Here is a 21,084-nt window from a genome sequence, read left to right on the forward strand (position 1 = left end):
TCAATTAAGACCTAAAAACGTATTTTAGATAGTCAGCAACAAGCTAAAGTCCCCAGTATTATAATATTTTAACTAATGGATGATGAGACTCTATAGAATGTTCAATTGATAGTTGAACAATACAAACAATTCTACCAGAGAAGACCCATGATTCAAACTGGTCGTTGAAACACTATATGGTATTCTCACTAATACATAACAAATTCCCAAATAACAATTATAAAAACAAAACTACTTATTTACACATAGTGGCTGTCATCAGGGACATAAGCCTAACTCTTGGCAGAACCTTTATAATTCATTAGTTCTTCTTTCTAATTTAGAGACAGTATACTTAGACATTTCATATTGTTATCCATATTCTAATCCGACCATTAATACTCTTTTGCTGATAACTTGTTATTCAATAAAGAACAAAAAATCTTATTTTAGATAGTCTGCGACAAACTAAAGTCTCCAGTATTATTGTATAATAACTAATGGATGATGCGACTCTATATGTAGGTGGTATTGTCATTAATACATAACCAATTCCCAACTGTCACAGAGATCCTAAGATCCTTCTGCTATGTATCTCCACCCAATTAAACCCCATTAGAAAATCTTTGTCATTACCACAAATTTGTGCGCAGTGTTTGAAAACAGTCACCCATTCAGAATGTTCTTATTTAATGGATATCGAAATAACTGTAAGGCCCAACACATTACAGAACCTCCGATTAATTCTTAAGGTGACAATGAACAAGCGATCTACTATCGTCTACATGGAGTCAGTGGAGGGCCAGCCATACTTTTCTGACAATCAGCATGTCTCAACCAACCAATTGCTGGCTCTATTTCTAACTTGTAGTTAGTGAAGTTTTTTTTGTTCATTAATTGTATACTGTTTTTCATAGTTGAGGTACGGTAATGACTAGTTGACCCTGTAAGGTGTTATAAATTGGGGAGGGATAAAAAAAGATTTTTAAAAATATATATATTATTCTCATCTTGAAGAAGGAGAAGATTTCTAACATTATATAATAGAGTGGTAGATTGTAATGATTATGTTATTAATCGTAGCTACCCTAATTGAGATTGGTTTACCCTTTGAATCTTTTTATGTATTAATCTGTAACCAACTGTCATGTATCTGTTGGGTAGTCCCAGGCATTCGGTCAGTTGAAATGTGATGCACCCTAGTGATTTTGACCACCAGTTGTCTGTCATCTGCTAATATTTGATACTCTAAGTTTGAATCAAGTCCAGCAGAGGTGTGATGTGCAGGTTCAGTAATCATGGTGACACTGATGTTCCAAAGAAAGTAACCATTCAGGAACTGTGATGATACAATAACAATTTGTTTTTAAATTGTGTTTCCATTGACATATTGAAGCTGGGTAAATAACTTTTTGCTCGGTTTACTGGTACACAATTTACTGATCTCAGAAGCATGGAGTGCTATTAGTTTCTTGATATTATGTTTGCAATTATTACTGAGCTCTTTGCACAGCCCTGTTTGTCAAATCGGAATCTCACTTCTGTTTACATGGCAAGCAGTGTAACTTATCAACATTGTGTGTGTATGTGTAACTTTTTGATCTTGGTTTTTAGGTAAAAAAGCTGAAGAGATGTTTCTGTCACTCAAACAAGAAGGGAATGCATTTGTGAAAAAGGCACAGTATAAGCAAGCAATAGGAAAGTATAGCGCATGTGTGGAGTTAAATTCTGAAGAGTGTTCCATATACACTAACAGGTAAGCCCTGAATTTGGCAAACTTTCAACAGTATTTTTATTCCACCTTGGTATTTGTATTAATTCCTTCCATTCAGAAATTAATTTTTGACACGTTGTGACATGATTTCATTTTGTTAAAAATTAAATGTGCTGTTACTGTGCATTTTTTGTGTAATCCCAAATGATTCTTTATGTATTTCACATTTGTAGAAACCCTTTGATGCAAACCTCTTAACATCCCTTGTAGTTTTAGTGCACAACCCACTACAACAGGAAATAATGTTTTCCTATATTGCTGGCAGACCTAATCTTCTTAGCATTTAATTAAGCACAGACAGCTCACCTCATTAGTATCCTAGCTCTAAAGCGTAACCCAAAGAAGGTGGGTAGCAGACAGACTTTAAAGAAATGCCAATTAGCTAAAATACCCAGGTTTTAAATACATTTTAAAACAGCTGTTACAGGAGTGACTATATAATGCGCAGTAGTACTTGTATGGCGCACGAATTACCCATGAGGTATCTCGGCGCCTGTACGCATACCGCTGTGGAACCCTTCCTGGCTTTTCCCTGTGATGTGCCCACTCCTGGGCACCCCCAAGGTGAAGCCAGGCATCCTAGCGTTGTTGGGGCCGTTGTGGAGATTAAGCAAGCTATTGCCCAGAGTTGCAGTGTGGGACCCATGAATTAGAATAGGCACTGAGGCGAGAATTATCAGGTCCGAGGAAATTTTTTAGCCCAAGACCCGCCGAGGCGGGAATTGAACCCTGGTCCCGGGCTAGACCTCTGCATCAGGGTCTGCCGCTCTAACCATTGATCCACACTTCTCCACTTCTCTATGTGAAGTTACTTATTCCTATGGTAAAGTGCAAGGTAAAATAAAGAGCAATCTCTGTTTCAAGTAGTTCATATGTGGTGGGGGTGGCCAGTGCCAGGCACATAATCTTAGTTTCCTGACTGGCTGCAAAAATATGACTTGCATTTTGGCGCAAGGACCATGTCTTACGCTTTTAGAGGCTTGCTTGTGCTCCAAGGTTATTGAAGTGGCAAGGGGTGGCCCTGGTAGGGAGAAAGAGGACCACTGGGGTAAGGAGACCTTGCGCCAAAATGCTTCACTATTCACTACTGCAGTATTTATACCGGTGTTTAAAATCACTTCACTCTCGAAGTTCCAGTGCGATTCCACAATAATAGTACCACCAGTATCATTACACTTGAGCCGCTCATAGCCTGCACTAAATCGCTATTAAGCCGGCTGTCATAACATATGATCAATATTTTCTAGTGACTCTTTCTCTCCCATGTCTGTCTTGTCCCTGTCTCTCAATGTTAAATGTACAGGTGATCTTGAGAAGGGAATCCCCCCTCTCACAGTTATATACACTTTAGGGCGTGTAGACACATAGACTACACTACACAGCCCCTAATTTTAACCTACACATATTTTTTATTGTCCTGAAGAAAGCCAGATTAATAATAAGGCACTGGCTGAAACATGTTGACACTCTTAGGACGTAGGAGGTCGTAACCCGCCTCTAACGTCCCACAGCCTTATTTTTAACCGCTGACGGAGGCCCTTTTAATAAGGTTTCCTCACCCCAGGGACCACCCGCCAAGCCGTTTTAATCTCACCTTTCTGAACACCTCACACCGCACACACAGTGACATACCTGCTCCGCTGTAATCAGGCGTCGAAGCACACCCGGGACACGCTAGGTGTCACTGGGTGGGCCCGATGAAGCATGCCACCAACTAGGTTGGTGGGTGAGGGCTTTCTAAAGACACCCAACAGGTGCCACCGCCAACTGGCGCAACAATACTGAGTCGCTATGACAATAACAATATTAATGTCAGACTAACCCCATCTTTAGCTAGTCTCCTTTTGATTTACTTACATATAAACCGGGGATTTGGACTAGCTAACTGGTCCTCTCTCTCCCTCTTGATTCTCGCGCACAAAGTAAGAAAATGCCCACTTTCTAAAAGTGTCATTTTCAAACACAGGATTTAAAAAAACACCTTTTTCTAAAAGGTGGGTTAATAAATTCGGAGTTCAGAGAGTCCAAACTCAATTTTCATATCTTGTTCTATGGAAAGTTACGCCTATAAAAATGTTACAGAGCAACCCCAATTATAAGCATATGGCACAGATAGCCTTTCGACAGTGAAAAATGAAATACACATTATTTAACTATCAGGACATGTCTCTCTCACACAAGTACATGTCCTACCTTTCACAAACACTGCACCGTGCTCATGGGGTTACCTTGGCCTACCTTAGGGGTAGTATACACTAAGGGGTAGCTGTTCCTAAGGTCAAAGAGAGTCACAACCTATTCTGGTTGGAGAGGAAGTATTAGAGTGGTCAATCTCAATAAAGTTGGGTTGTCTAGAGTGATGGGGGAATCCCTCCTTTTTAGATATAGTGCCCTCACACACTCTTGCGAGTGTCATGCTTCATCATCCATTATCAAAAATGGGGTAACCCAAATTGGTCCTGGACCTGGGTACAGTACGTTATCAAAAACAATGGTCCTTGACCGAATTCAATTCAGAGGTTTACTCACACTTATAATCATTAATTCCTTAGTTTGAGCCTTCATTCAATTGCTCCTCGTATATAATCCAAAATTCTTAAAGAGATTACAAGACCCAACAATAAACTAGCAAAAAACTCTAGGAAGATCAGTACATTTTAATTCTGCCCAGCAGTTATGTTTCTTTTATAAATCAAAGGTTCAATATACAGTTTTTATTTACAATATTTGTAATATTTAAGTACGAAATTGAGGGTGCTCATAAGAACGTACATAAAAGTGGTGCTCAAGAATGACGCGTGTGATTGAAAGAAAAAGAAGGAAAAGGAATTGGTGACTATGGTTACAAATACAATACTGGTACAATAATTCCAAACAGTATCGACTTGTCCACATTCAAAATTCAAAACCTAGTGTTTAAAAATTCGATTCGTTTATTGTACACGTTGACACACTAGGGTTTTTGGTGGTCCAAGGAGGTTCACTAGAGATGTCGACGTTTCGACCCGTCTTAATGCTTATGGGTGATTGATAGCCTCTGCTTGCGGGTCTTCTTCAGGACAAAGGAGCACCCTCCGTACCTGACGAGTATTATTCCCTGATGGGGATACAGAAGGTCGAAGTAATCAATAGCCGACCAAGGGTATATAATTCCGTGTCTCCATGATTATCTGCACCATGAAGATGAATCCAACTTATTGGTTTGGTTATGATATTCATCTACCAGTCTCTACATTCTAAAGAGGAATTTCCTTTGTTCGAGTGGGGGTTGAGTGGTTCAGTTAGCTTCAACAACAAACATTAAATGCAATAATGGTTAAAATCCCCACCAAAAGGGAAGAAATTCCATTATGGATCGCACAAAAAACAAACCATCTTTAAGCAGTATTCTCTGATATGGGCCCGCAGGAGAAACTGTATTTTAACAGTTTGCTTGCCAATTGGGAAGGCTCACCCGATTGTGCCACTTGGGGCACTGTCTTTACCGCAGTATATACCAGAGCACATGGTACCCTTTCGCTGGCAGTCTACCTGAAGTCCTGAAACAAGTTCAGAATGAGCAGCACCTATCCTAGATTTGGGGATGAAACTGATAGGCAACTTTACCGCAGTATCTGCCATAATTTTGAGTAATATTAAAGGTGAAGCAGCAGCGTTCGCTATACACCTACGCCTAAGTGATCGGACTTCTGCCCAGCGGGAGCGCAAATTGCCTAGAATTATCAAAGAAACCTCTGCTACACTGAAGACATCATTTGGGGGCCAGACCAGGAAAACCACAAACGAAGAGTAATTCTGAAAAGGATAACTCTAAGCAAGCACCTGTTTCTTCAACAAAGAAGAAGTTCGACAATAAGAAAAACAAGGATAAAACAAAATCATGGGGTGGATCTCCTGTACAGAAAGGTATCGGGATACTGGTATGTGTTCCTCGTGTTCCTTTCAGGATACTTCCAATAGATATTCAGAGAGAGGAGGGCAGTCAGAGTGGCGATCAAACGAGTACGTGAAACCAAGGAAGGACTCACAACGCTCATCCGACTACATTATTAAACTGGAAGTCAAATCTAAAATATCAAAACCTCAATTTGAAAGAAGCGAGCCAGACTAAAAGTTAGGCATACCATGGATTTTGGGGACTCTGCTTCTGAAACGGGGCGTGGGCATTGACAATGCTGGACAGCATGGCAGAAGTGTCAGTAGTTTGCCAGAACCTGATGGATTGTCTGGTGGGAGTAGCGCTGAGTAAGTATATCACAGTGGAAACACCAGATACCAGGGTAAGTGTCCCACATCGATTATACTACGTCCAACTATGGTTGGAAAGGGAGGAACTCGCTGAGGTTTATGATATCCCACTGGCTGAAAAAGATTGGCCACGTAACTTTGTAATGAATCGCCCAAAAGAAGAAACTGTAATTTTACCAGCTTTCTCCGACCGCTTTCCAGAATCATTTAAACACGCATACGCCAAGGTGTGGGCATTAGCGCTTGCTCCTGCGTTATACGGCAACCATGTAGGATGGGATGACAGTTAACCTTAACATGATATACCATTAAGGACAACTGCACAACTTCAAAGACCATACCCAATCAAAACTGAAGCAACACAACAAGTTAGGGAAGTATTAGAACAACTTGAATATCAAGGTGTAATTGAAATATGCACCTCTTCCATGAATGAAACCAGATCAATCATATTGCCTAGTATTAGATTACAGACATCTGAACACAGCTACTCGTGTATTTGCAGTACAAAATGCACACAGCGCCGGCACCACACTAATGAATAACCTTGTGTGGAAGAAATACAAATCAACACTAGATATCTCTAATGGATTCTTCTGCCAAAATATAGCGCCTAGAAGCAAATATCTGACCTCTTTCGGGACGCTAGTTTCACGGAAACAATCCTGCTGTTTACTCCAGGGCTAAAAAAACAGCCCCGGGCTGTTTTCAGCCAGAGTCACAAAATTACTTGAGAATTTTGATGATCAGGCATTGTCATATGTTGATGGCATATACCTAACAGACGATGACCTGATGGAGCCCTTAACCAGAGTAGATTGCATAATTTTGGGGTTTGCTCACATAGGCTACACATTCAATAAAAAAAAAATCAAAATATGCCCACTTAAGTGTCTTTTTTTTGGGATATCAATTGTCAAGTGCAGGCAAAAGCCTGGCCACTCGATTTTAAAAAAATGTGCGTTGTTCCAACCTCTGACGACTCTGAAAAGGTTACAATCCATGCTAGGATTTTTAAATTTGTCAGAAAATACGTTCCTGATTACGCAGAACGGGTAAAACCATTCGACCTTATATATCCAGACTTTTAGAATGAACATTGGACAGAAGAACACACTGAAATTTTATGTTCAGTCTAAGCTGACATAATCGCTTCTAAACATTTACACCCGTGTGAACACAATCCACCTGTTGATCCGTGTGATCGCGGTGACATCCGGCTACACACGTCACGTTCAATGAAGGTGACACAGTACTGACTGCATATAAATCGCATCTCTATACAAGTGCTGAAATGCGTTTTGCACTGACTGATAAGATTCTGGTTGCTGTAGTGTGAGAGCGTGCCCTGTTACAAGGGAAACAAATTATTGTCTATCTTAGAGGCAGTTACTAGAGCTAGTGTTCCAAACGCAAAGCTCTGCATCCGAGATGGATACAGTGGGCAAACTCGCTCACTGCAACAGACTTAGACTACAGATTTGACTCTACGTTACAAACACAAGCAGTTCTGCAGTACAAAAAAGAATATCCTCTAACAAATGAAGTTATGTCTCTAGATCGCTATGACTACATCCTATACACTGATGGTTCTGTGCAACCTGTCATACCAACAAAACCGCAATATTCTTCTGCATGCCTGAAAGGCCACATGTATGATGGAAAATTCCATCCTGAAAAAACCTACATGGAGTCACTTGGTGATTGCTCTGCGGAGTTGGCAGAACTTAAGGCTCTAGTGCTGGCACTACAGAATACAGATGCTGAATTCCCCACACTGATTGTGTGTGAGATTCGTATTACTGTGTGCAGTCATATAATGAATATCTTCATTATTGGAGGCGGAATGGATTCAGGGATTCAAAAGGCTTCACAGTGGGGGGCGTGGTCTGCAGCCGAGAGGAATGGCCGCACTCTAAGGCGGCTCCTCGGCCCTCGCTGCTATTTCGAACTTCTGTCCTGTGCCAGTGCCCTGTTTTTGCCCCTGTGCTAAGGGATATAGCTGTGCTGACCGCCAGGCCGGCCCCGTCTGCTCCCTGCCGGCCGCTGGACCCCCGTGTGCCACAGCTTATTCTGGAGGCCCTGCCCACTCCCAGCCTCAACATGGCGACTGGAACCCCAATACAAGATATAGCCTGACTCCGGGGCTGCTGTACACACCTGATTGCGGTAAACATTGCTATTCGGTCCCGACGGAGCTTGGGGGGGCGGATGCCCACATCTCCCTGCTGGTCCGGTTCTGCTTGGTCCCGTGGGCGCTGACCGCAGCAGCCGAAACTGAGCCCTCCCTGTCACCCGGAGCCATTGCCTATGCAAGTCCCCGGCTTTGGGCCTGTAGCAGGGGACCGCCTTTGCACTGCCCAGTTGTACCGGATTTGCCTGTGCTCCTAGCGGCTGGTCGTACTGCTTGGGGAGACTGCTCCTTGCCCCTGTGACCTGCTCCTAGTGCTGCTGAGGACTCTTGGGAGCTTTGGGGGGCCCAGCTGCCGACGGACGAGAAACCGGAGCGAGCTGGTGCTCGTTTTGAATGCCTGGAGGGGGTGCTCGCTCCTCCAGACCCACTGACCGACATCGGGAGCCTGTGCCTGCCCCGACCTCTGAGGCGTATTGAGGCTGGATAGATTTACACTTAGGGAGGTCCTGCCCTCCAAACATCTGGGGGTACCGCCTAGAGGCTGCAATTAAGTGACGATTGGGCGATCCTTTGGCCCTGGCGTCAGAGCCCCCTGCCTTGTTACTCTGCGATGCTGCGCGGCGACGCCGCGGCCTTTCCAACGGCCTCTGAAACCTGCGTAGCTGTCTGGTCCTAGGGTGTCCCCCCCCCTCCCTCCTCCTGGTCGAGCGGGTTGAGCCCCCCCCCCCCTGCGGAGGACCAGAATACATGACCTGCGGGCTGCAACATTGTGAGTAGAGCGCCCGCCTTCCATCCCCCCCTGTGCCCTGTGGTCGCTTTTTCTCACCTCCCCCGACCCACGTCTTGTGAAGCGGCTCTCTGTGGATACTGTCCTGCCGGGTGTGGTGACTGCTTACCTGTCCGGGGTGTTGAGGGTCCCCTCTTGTTTGTATGCACCTCACTTCTGCGTTACTGCGATAGTCTATACGCACTGGACTCCGAGATGGCCTCAAATAAAGGAAGCAAGCCCTCTACCCAAAGACAGCTTAATAAGCTCTCGTGGGGTTCTAAAGGGGAGCCTACAGATGCCAACCTTGAGACCTTGCCAAAAAAAGCGACTGACCCACCCCCCCCCCCCCGCCGCAGCAACGAGGTCCCCCACACAGGAGGGCGTAATGGAGACGATCGCTGGTGTCCGTTCGTCGTTGGAGACCCGCATAGATTTGGCCATTGAGGTGACACGGCTGCGGGCGGACCTCCGCAAGATGGACACCAAGGTAATGGACATGGAAGTGAAGACCGCGGCGCTTATAGACGACACCTCCACCCTCCAGCAACAGGTGTCCCAACTCCAAAAGCAACAGTGGCAAATGGGGGAGCTCCTCAGCGACTATGAAGGGCGCGCGAGAAACAACAACCTCCGCATCTTAGGGGTTCCGGAGTGACTGGAGGAGCCGGCTGCTGACCTAATTGTAGAGGACCTGATTCTTAAACATCTCCAACCGAAGCAATTGAGCGGGCGCATAGGGTCCCGGGGGGTAGGCCGAAGCCGGATGCTCCCCCCGCCCCATCATTGCTCGAGTGTTTAATTTTCGTGACCGTGATGTCATCCTCCAGACGGCACGAACGGGACCGCTCTTATGCCTGGATTATGCCCAGATCATGATCTTCCCTGGCTTTACGATGAAAGTTCAAACTCGTCGGCGCAGTTTTCTAGAAGTCAAAAAGGCACTTCGTGCTCAATCTATCTCTGTCCCCTGCCGCCGGCGAGAGAGGACGCCGACCCTGCGACCCACCACAGCTCTTCTTCCTTTCCGGATTTTTAAGTCCGGACACCCCTGACTTCCAAGTGGATACTGAAGGGTCCGCCTCATAGCCCGGTCGCCGTGCGGGACGCCGATCCCGGCGGCTACAGGGGACTTGCTGTTTGCCCCATCCCTTCCATCTGGCCTCTTCATTCCTGACCTTGCCAGATTATGCCTAAAGTGATAACCTACAGAACGTTTGCATAATTAGCGTATGGTTCTTCCCTCAGAGTCTCTCCTAATGGGATGCACCGCCTGTGAAGGAAACCGGAAAAAGATGTGCTCGCTATCCAATTTCCCATTAGGACCTGTTTAATCCGGAAGCTCGTTTGGCTCTCACCTATATAGACCCGTGAGAATCCCCCATCTGCGGGAACCCTATCTGAATTAATGAAGAATTTATGATGATAAGGCTCTTCAATGAGAAAAGTGTGTTTGTCCCCCTCCCTGGTCTTTAATGCCCTGATGAAGATTCAGCCTAAACTGGCCTTGCATTGAAACGCGCGTTGGCGTGATCTACATGGATGGCCTCCAGTGTAGTATTACTACTTACTGCACCTCATCTTTAACTGCCTCCATGTTGTTTTTTCTACCCTAGCAACCATTGATTGTGATGTTGCAGGCCCTAGGTCCTTCTATGCTTGTATGTGTATGTCTGCATTATTTCAATAGTGAGAGAGATTGAGATGTGTATGTTTGTTTAGTGAATGACTGTGGGAGTGTGTGGACGCTAATAAACTCTTATTCCCTGTATGAACCTTTAATGATGATACTTATTTAGCCCTAAGAGAAAAACAATTTTTCCCTGTGTTTATACATATGCTTTAGAAAGTTATTCCATGGACCCTACGTATGAATTGTTGTTTTAAAAAATAAAAACGTTTCTACTTTTCCACAAATTGCTCTGAATGTGTTTGATATATCATTGGCTCCGAAGCATTAACCTATGTCACCCCCCCCCCCATTCATCCTTTGGATCTCACTGATGGGACCATGTAATCATACCCTGGCAGGGTAGTTCTCACTTTCTATTGCATCAATCCATAAATTATGCCATGCTATTTCCCGCTAAGCTACGTGTTGAATCGGAGGGCAAGACTTGGTTTTTTGAATCCCCTGCGGATGTTTGGGACTGGCTTGAGGGGTGGCGTCAGTCAGATGCCACTCAGAATCGCCTACGGCGATCGGCCGACCGCTCAATCCCGGACATGCCGCTAGAGAGCCAGGATTTGTTCACTGACACTGCCCAGGGAGGACAATGAAGATCTTGATTATATGGCCCCACTCCACTGGTTGGTCCGAGGGGGAGATTTTCTTTTCCTGCCCTGCGACAGGCTGCATAACTCAGAGCACATTTACCCTGGTCCGATCATGCACTGTCTGGTTTGTACCTATGACTGCTCTCCACGCAACTTCCTTTGTGACTTCGACGCTGGGGTTCGCCTAGTCCTTTTTGCATTGTTGTGATATGTAAATGCCATTGCTGTTATCTTTGACTTAAGTTGGATTAGATCCCTTCCTTTGTAGGCTGTGGGAGTGATTTGTGCAGCTGCCCGTTCTCTTTCCGCTGTTATTACAGGTCGCTATCCGGTGCCCATTCTGGTATTGCTGAGACCTCTCCCTGACTGGCCTGGGGTTCACTGGTTGGTGCCCACCCCTGGTCTCCACGTATCTTTTTTCTGGTCCAGACACAATGGATCGTCCAGATGGTTTTATTCTTTCCTGTACTGTGTGAATGCTACTGCTGATGTACTTTGCTTTTAGGCGCACTAGGCTCTACACTCCTGTTAATTTTAAGCGAGGGCTCCCATGACTCTCCACACACCCCATCAATGTTCGGGGGCGACAGGCACTCTGCCTAGTTGGGGAGTGGATAGTTTGAAGTCCGGGGGCAGGGAGGGGGGTTGGTTTGGGAGGGAGGGGGGTTCTAGGGTGTTCTGGTTTGATTTCTTTCCATCTTCGATGGCTTCTTTTCTTTTCTTTTGTTGTTTGTAGACTTTGCAGAGTCCTCCTTGAAGATGGGCATACTCGACACAGACGTCCGACCTTAGATGTCATCCGCACCCTTCTTGTGGTTTTTTTCTTGTTCCTGGTTGGCTCAGCCCCTGGCTATAATCCTGTCCGTACGTCCCATGCTGTACAATCCACCATGACGCGCTCACCCTCATGACATGGAATGTCAATGGCCTTTGTAGCAAAATTAAGAGGGGGTGGCGCTGCAATACCTCAAACGCCATGCCCCTGGGCTGGTTCTACTCCAAGAGACACACCTGATGGGCAACACGTGTCGAGCACCTCACCGAGGGGGGTACAGACTATTGGTACACGCGGGGTTCACCTCTGGCTCCTGAGGCACTGCTATCCTTGTCAAGAAAAACCTTCCGCTTACATGTACTAAGACGTGGACCGACCCACTGGGCCGCTTTGCGGTGGCTGAATCCATGTGGGAGGGGCGACAGCTCAACATTATTTCGGCCTACATCCCCCCTGTACTGAGTACTGACGCCCTGACGACTTTAGAGTAACTGTTGTTGGACCTCCCCCAGGGTACGCTGGTTCTTGGAGGGGATTTCAACATGACTATAGGCGATACTATCGATAGGCACCCCCGACGGGGCTCCCACAAACAGAACTCACAGCTTCTAGACTTTACAAGGGCGATGGGTTTGGTGGACCTCTGGCGGACGTTATACCCCGACACCCCATATTTTACACACTATTCCAGCGCCCACAACAGTATGTCCCGTATTGACTGTATTTTTTGCCACACTTGCAGAGACCTCCTTGCACAAAGGCATATTAGTCGCTGTCGTCCGGCCTTGATTACCTTCTTCTCCTCTAAGGGTGTCGGTCCTTCTACCAGACTAACTCAGCTTTTGGCTACAATCCTTCCCCATGTCTTGCACCATACCTCACAACATGACGCAAACCCACACTAGGGCACTCACCCTCATGACATGGAATGTCAATTGACTTGGAAGCAAGATAAAGAGAGGAGTGACGTTGCAATACCTTAAACGTCATGCACCTGATGTAGTGTTACTCCAAGAGACACACCTGATGGGTAACACGTGTCGAGCACTTAATCAAGGGGGGTACAAGCTATTAACACATGTGGGGTTCACCTCAGGTTCTCGGGGCACCGGTATACTCGTTAAAAAAAAGTCTTCCACTTACCTGTATTAAAACGTGGGCTGACCCCCTGGGCCGCTTTGCGGTGGCCAAGACCACATGGGAGGGACGACACCTAAATATTATCTCAGCCTACATCCCGCCGGCACGAAGCAAAGATGCACTGTCGACTCTCGAACGCCTGGTGTTAGACCTTCCCCAAGGTACACTGGTTATAGGTGGGGACTTTAACTTGACTATGGATGATGCTATAGATAAACACCCCCAACGTGGCTCCCATAAACCATGTTCTCTTCCAGGGGATACTCATCAATAGTCCTAAGCACTGAATAGTCCCGCCCTCGTGCGGGACCCCGGAGCAATAGCCAATAATATGCATAGATATATATATATATATATATATATATATATATATATACATATAATAACTATATATATATAGATAATATGCATTATACATATGCAGCCCAAAATAACCGTACTAGGCTCAAAAGACTGCCCCCAAATGCCTGAAACAAATCTTTACATTTGTTAAATAAAGACATATAAATGACATTGTTGTCTTTGAAACACACCACCTTTATTTTCAAAGGTAAAACAGGCAGGACCATAGAGGCAGCTTTAGCCTAGATAGGCTGCATTGTAACAATAGGAAAAAAACTGGCGCCGTGTCTTTAAGACCTCTATGAGCCTCCAGGCTCCCATCATGCACCACAGGTGATAGGTCAGTTCTTTTTTCCGGTTCCTTACTGTAAGGATCCTGGAGCATTGAGCTCGCCAGTTGGTGATTTTATTTCACTTTTTTCTGGTAGTTCTTTAAATTTTTTGTCTTTACTCGACATCTTTAGTCTTTATCTGACTAATTCAACAATTTTTGTGGGTTTTTTTTACCTTTTTTTCCAGTCACAATGCCTGCCTTATTTATTAAGTGCCCGGCCTGTGGAAAAAAAAGTCCAAATCCGACCCTCATTCGGTCTGTGTGGCTTGTCTTCCATCTACACACAAGCCAGAACTTTGCTACCATTGCAGCAAGTTAACAAACAGAACTTTAAGAGAGAGGGAGAAGAGTAGGCTTCAGTTCCTGCATGACAGAGGTGAAACCGTGAGTGGAAGAGAAGAACTTCACTCCAGGAAACCTTCTTCTCAGCGGAAAGAACATAAGGAAAGAGGGGAGAAGTGAAAACATCGTTCCCCGTCGACTTCGAGGGACAGATCTTCTTCTAGAGTTCCGGTATGTTCGAAATCGTCAATCAGTGTCACGTCTTCCGTCGACGTCGAAGAAGGATTCGCCGTCGATGAGAGGTGAGAGACGCCATGAGCGTAGGCGATCCAAGTCTGGCTCCCCTACGACTACGAGAGGAAGGGACTCGACGTCGTCTCGTCGACGTTCACCGTCGAGAGGCTCAAAAGAACAGTCAAGGCCGCCGTCGAGAGGCGCTATGACACCGACGTCGAACCGGGCATTGAGGTTTCGACGTCGAAGAGCCCTGACCAGTTGGCGTCGAGGCACACGACGCCTAAAAAAGCGTCGTCGTCGAGGCGCTTGACTCCATCACCTAAGAGACACTCGACGTCGAGGAGACCGCCGTCGAGGAGACCGCCGTCGAGGAGACCGCCGTCGAGGAGGACGCCGCCGAGGAGGACGCCGCCGAGGAGGACGCCGCCGAGGAGGACGCCGCCGAGGAGGACGCCGCCGAAGAGGTCGACGCCGAGAAGATCACCTTTGGAAAGATCGACGTCGAAGAGACCACGCTCCACGTCTCCTGCAGCTAAACGACATAGAACGGTTTCTAAAGACCGATCTCAGGTTTCTGTGGCTGTTTCTGGGAGTTCATCCTTATCCCCTGGGCTGAATATAGTACAGATCTCTCCAGAGCCTTCAAGAGCGCCATCGCCTACAGGGGCTAACATCTCCCCACGATGGTTGGGAGAACTTAGAGACTGGAAGATAAGGAGAATCAATCTTCCAAAGTCTAGGTCCAGGTCGCCGGTGTCGGAAAGACCCGTGTCAAGATCAAGGTCACCTCTTTTACGAGTGACCCAGTCTCCTGGAAGGCGACAGCGTACTCCGCAGAGGAAGTCTCCATCCGTGAGAAGGCGGGCTTCACCTTCTCAGAGGTCTTCACATCACCGATCATCCAAGAGACGTGATACAAGATCCTCGACAAGATCTACGAATTCGAAGAGATATTACTCACCGACGTTATCTTCGACTCCTCCAAGCAGGATATCGCCGATTGATGACGTAATCACATTTAATGAGGTTCTTTGCCGGGGAGCAGCGAAACTTAATATAGAGATGCCTGTCTCTACTGCGAAGACTACAGTTATCTTAGAAACTTTACATCAAAGATTATCATCGAGACCTTTACTTCCTCTGGTTCCAGGTCTCTTGGAGCCTGCCGAACATAAGTTCCTGACACCGGCTTCTTTGGGAGCGGTTCCCTCACGGATCGCAAAGAAGTACAGGGCTCCGGACATTGACCCGTTATTTTTAAGAGCAGAGCCGCAACCTGATTCGGTCATGGTCTCAGCGGCACGTAAAAATCAGAATGGATCGACGACCTCGTCTGTTCCCCCAGACAAGGACAGCAAGACTATGGATTCGGTAGGAAAGAAAATGTGTGCCACTTCTGCTTCCTACATGAAGGTTGCCAGCGCCTCCGCTTTGTTGGGTCGCTATGACCGTTCTCTTTGGGATTCCTTATCCCGGTTCTCTGAAAAACTTCCCAAAGAAGACAAGAATGACTTCCTGGAAATACTTCATGAAGGTGGGCTAGTGTCTAATCAGGTGATTAGCGCAGCTGCGGATGCTTCCGATCTATCCACGCATGGCTATGCTCATGGTCTTTGCGCGAGACGTTCAGCTTGGCTAAGACTTACGGGACTTAAACCTGAAGCCCAGCACCACATTTTAAACCTGCCTTTTAATGGGAAAACGCTCTTTGGGTCTCATGCTGATGACAAAATGTCAAAAATGAAGACAGGGCTGGATACTGTGAGAGCTGTAGGTCTCGAAAAGAGGAAGGACAATTTTAAGAAAAAATACCGTCCTTATGATCGGAGACAGGGCCAGCAGAGGGTTCAAACCCCTCAATGGTCTTCACAACAGAATCAAGGAAGATCTCAGTTCTCCCAGCGTCGTCCTGGTAGAGGAAGAGGCGGAATTTCCAGACAGACTGCTCCTGGAAACAAGCAGCAACAGCAAAAGCAGTGAGTGTTTGCTTCCCCTGAGCCCGTTGACCACTCCGGTGGGGGAAGTGTGCGTTTTTACCTGGAGGAGTGGAAAAACATCACAAACGACGCATGGGTGCTGAATATTGTGCAAAATGGATATGCAATCGGGTTCAAGTTTCCTCCACCTTCAATTCTTCCTCAAAAGACTGTATTCCATCGTCTTCACCTTTTAAAAAAGGAAGTGTCAGTGTTACTCCTAAAGAAAGCCATCGAAGAGGTCCCAAGGACACAACGTCGAAAAGGAATTTACTCCCGTTACTTTCTAGTTCAAAAGAAAGGTCCAAGCAGGGAGTTCAGGCCCATACTAGATCTCAGGCGCCTCAATCAGTTCATTCGGTGAGAAAAGTTCAGAATGCTGGCGTTACACCAAAAAATTCCACTCTTGCATCAAAAGGACTGGATGTGCTCCATTGATCTTCAAGATGCGTATTTTCACATCCCCGTTGCCCCAAAACATCGGAAGTTTCTAAGGTTCTGCATTCAAACCAATCATTACCAGTTCGCAGTCTTGCCCTTCGGGCTAAAGTCAGCTCCTCGCACCTTTTCAAAGTGCATGGCAATCGTAGCGGCTTTCCTAAGAAAGAGGCATATTTTCGTCTATCCCTATCTAGACGATTGGCTGATTAAAGAGTGCCTCTCCAGTTCTACTTCAGCAACATCTCACGTTCTGTATTCATCAGCTGTGAAGACTAGGTCTGCACGTGAACTTCAAGAAGTCTATCCTCAATCCCACACAGAGGATCCACTATTTGGGCGCACTTCTGGATTCAAAGGACGCAAAAGCGTATCCTTCGGAGGAGAGACTATCATCCATTCTCCTCAAGTGCCAAACAATGTTAAAGACTCTTCGACCAACGGCCAGACAGATCTCGTCTCTGCTAGGATCCATGGCGTCTTGCATTTTCCTTGTTCCAAATGCCAGGCTACACATGAGACCTCTGCAACAGTCGCTGGAGGATCAGTGGTCCCAGTTTTCAAACCGATGGGAAGACAAACTATCACTGCCTCTATCGGTGCGAATCTCCATTCAATGGTGGATGCAGCGGAGTCATCTGGTTGTGGGAGTACCTTTTCAGGAGGACATGCCCAAACGATCCCTGGTGACAGATGCGTCCCTGCAGGGTTGGGGCGCTCATCAAGAGTCACTTCAAGTTCAAGGAGTGTGGTCGGAGAAAGAAAAGTTGTATCACATCAACATGTTGGAGCTCAGAGCTGTCCATCTAGCTCTCAAGGCTTTCTTTCCTGTGCTCAAGACATCCTCTCTGCTTGTTCAGACGGACAATACAACAACAATGTACTACCTGAACAAGCAGGGCGGAACGAGATCCAGACCTCTGTCGCTGGAAGCGCAAGCAATCTGGAAGTGGCTTCTGGCTCGGGGTATGAAAATTTCAGCTGTCCATCTGCCCGATGTCCTCAACGTCCAAGCAGACGAACTAAGCAGACACTTCGCAGAAGCGCACGACTGGGTCTTAAAAGACGAAGTAATAAGAGACGTTTTTCAAACCTGGGGGTTACCAGAGATCGATCTCTTTGCAGACGCCGAAAACGCAAAATGCCGCGTCTTCGCATCCAGGTACTCACAACGAGGATCCAAGGGGAATGCTCTGTGGATAGACTGGACAGAGACGTTACTCTACGCTTTTCCACCGATTCCACTCATTCCCTTGGTGATCAAGAAACTGTACAATTCCAAGACAGACATGATTCTGGTGGCTCCGGATTGGCCTCGCCAATGGTGGTACCCGGATCTCCTGCATCTCTCCAAGATACCGCACAAGAGACTTCCTTGCTTTCCGGATCTGCTGACGAGAGAGAACGGCAGGGTGTTCCACCCCAACCTGCCGTCCCTGAAGCTAGCAGTATGGTACCTGAGTTCGTCCAGTATGGTCACCTAGGTCTCTCTCAGGACTGTATGTTCATCTTAAAGGAGGCAAGGAGAGCTTCTACAAGAAAGACATATGCTTTCAAGTGGAAGCGATTTTTCACGTGGTGTGCTGCTGAAGGTCATGACCCCATTCGAGGTCAGGAACAGGTACTGTTACCATACTTACTTTCTTTGGCCAAAGCAGGTTTACAGTATTCATCTATTAAGGTCCATCTGGCAGCAATAACAGCTTATCGAAAGTCCCCAACTCAGGTTTCTTTCTTTCAAATGGCAGTTGTGAAGGATTTCCTGGAGGTTCTCAGGAAGGTGTATCCTCCCGTGAGGGCCCCCTCACCTCCTTGGGAGCTTAATGTGGTTTTGTCTAAATTGATGGCTCCCCCATTCGAACCTATACATAGAGCTTCTCTTCAACATCTGTTGTGAAAGGTGTCTTTCCTTGTAGCTATCACTTCTGCGCGCAGGGTGAGCGAGAATCAGGCGTTTTGTGCAACAGAACCCTATCTCGTTTTCCATGCGAATAGAGTGGTACTTCGGACTCATCCGAGATTTCTCCCTAAAGTAATCTCGGATTTTCACATAAATCAATCAGTGACACTACCTACGTTTTTTGCTACTCCGAGCTCTTCTGCAGAAAGAGCTCTGCACTCTTTGGATTTAAAAGAGTTTTGAAGTTTTACCTTGATAAAACTAAGAGTGTCAGAAAGACTGATCATCTATTTGTGAACTATGGTCCTCTAAATACGGGTTTTCCTGCTACTAAGAGGTCCATTTCTAGATGGATTGTGTCATGCATTTTGTTATGTTATCAGTTGGCACGAAAGCAGCTCCCGAGTAGACCTAGAGCTCATTCCACTAGAGGAAAGGCTGCTACTATAGCAATGTTTAAAATGTTCCTGTACATGAAATTTGTAAGGCAGCTACGTGGCGGTCGGTTCACACATTTGCCCGCCATTACTACCTTGATTCTGATGCTCAGGCCGATGCCCAAGTTGGTCAGGCATCACTGAGAAATTTGTTTGGGTAATTCACATAAGAGTGTGCTGTCTAGAAGGTCTGGTGTTCGTCCGCAGGGTATGGGATGGGCTTGCTACTCTATTCAGTGCTTATGACTATTGATGAGTATCCCCTGGAAGAGAAGGATTAGTTACTTACCTGTAATCCTAGTTCTCTTCCAGGGGTATACTCATCAAAGTCATAAGCACACCCACCCTCCTCCCCGGACGAATATCAGAACTGGCTATTTTACGCATTACCCATGCTGTGTTTACACTGTTATACGCCGTCCAAAAAGAACTGACCTAACTGTCACCTGTGGTGCATGATGGGAGCCTGGAGGCTCATAGAGGTCTTAAAGGCACAGCGCCAGTTTTTTTCCTATTGTTACAATGCAGCCTATCTAGGCTAAAGCTGCCTCTATGGTCCTGCCTGTTTTACCTTTGAAAATAAAGGTGGTGTGTTTCAAAGACCACAAAGGCAGTGCTTTCTTCTTTGCATTTTCATATAATGTCATTTATATGTCTTTATTTAACAAATGTAAAGATTTGTTTCAGGCATTTGGGGGCAGTCTTTTGAGCCTAGTATGGTTATTTTGGGCTGCATATGTATAATGCATATTATCTATATATATATATAGTTATTATATGTGTATTTATATGTATGTGTGTATATATATATATATATATATATATATATATATATATATATATATATATATATATATATATAGATATATGCCTATTATTGGCTATTGCTCCGGGGTCCCGCACGAGGGCGGGACTATTCAGTGCTTATGACTTTGATGAGTATACCCCTGGAAGAGAACTAGGATTACAGGTAAGTAACTAATCCTTCGGACCTTTTGGAATTTGCACAGGCGATGGGCTTAGAAGACCTCTGGCGGGCATCACACCCTTATACCCCATTCTTTACACATTATTCCAATGCCCACAACAGCGTGTCCCCCATCGACTATATTCTTTGCCATACGGCAGACGTTGGCCTCTTTCGCAACCCAAAGGGGCTCCCCCGAGGTATCTTGGATCACTCTCACCTCACTGTCAAACTCACCTACCACCGACAAGTGATCAGGGGTCCCATAGTTATCAACCAATGGCTTCTAAAAATTCCGGACATCAGAGACAGCCTGCTTGAACATACGGAATATTATTTTGCTGAGAACCTTGGCTCAGTCCAATCAGCCGTAACAATTTGGGAAGCCTATAAAGCAGTCATTAAAGGGAGGGCACTCGCTCTTAAATCTGGATATCAACGTAAACAGGCCGAACTGCTATTTCAAACCGAGTCGGAGTTGCTCAATTTAGAATCAGACCTTAACACTACCCCATCCATTGAAACCGCTGCCCGTCTCCAGCTGAAACAAACGGAATACAGAATGCTGGCCTTGGAAAAGGCTCAATCGAAACTGTTGCAAACTCACCACCGAGTCTATGAGATAGGGGACAGAGCAGGCAAAATGCTCGCGTGGCTGGAACGCCGCGAACAAGGATCTAGATGGGTTCCACTATTGATTTGTTCTGATGCCTCGGGTATCACAGACCAACTAGACGTAGCTGAGGCCTTTGCAGACCACCTAGAAGAGGTCTACTCCTCGAGAGCGTACTACTCAGCGGACGAATTCCGCCTCCTGGAGGAGATGCGCTTACCCACTATCTCCGACTCGGATAGGGAGGAATTGGACGCGCCCCTCACAACTGAAGAGCTTACAAGCGCCCTCTATGCTATCAACTCAGGCAAGGCTATGGGGCCTAATGGTATCCCCATTGAATTCCTCAAGGGAATGGCCCAAGAAGTGATTCCCCACTTGAAAGCGATGTTTGAGGAAAGTCTGGAAAGGGGCAGTTTGCCACTAGACCAACGTCTAGCCTCCATAGCTGTCATTCTTATTTAT

At 46.1% G+C, this 21,084-nt stretch overlaps 1 protein-coding gene across 1 annotated transcript in view; it reads left to right on the forward strand.

Annotated features, from left to right (window-relative positions):
- SPAG1 (sperm associated antigen 1) overlaps positions 1–21,084 on the forward strand; it is a 1,072,862-nt gene that overhangs the window by 804,912 nt on the left and 246,866 nt on the right. The window contains exon 15 of the mRNA XM_086966056.1: positions 1,594–1,735. Within this exon, the coding sequence (XP_086822182.1) occupies positions 1,594–1,735 (142 nt within the window). The remainder of the gene's footprint in view (positions 1–1,593; positions 1,736–21,084) is intronic.

The sequence above is a fragment of the Lissotriton vulgaris genome, chromosome 4_1 (assembly GCF_964263255.1).
Source record: "Lissotriton vulgaris chromosome 4_1, aLisVul1.2, whole genome shotgun sequence".
NCBI lineage: Eukaryota > Metazoa > Chordata > Amphibia > Caudata > Salamandridae > Lissotriton > Lissotriton vulgaris.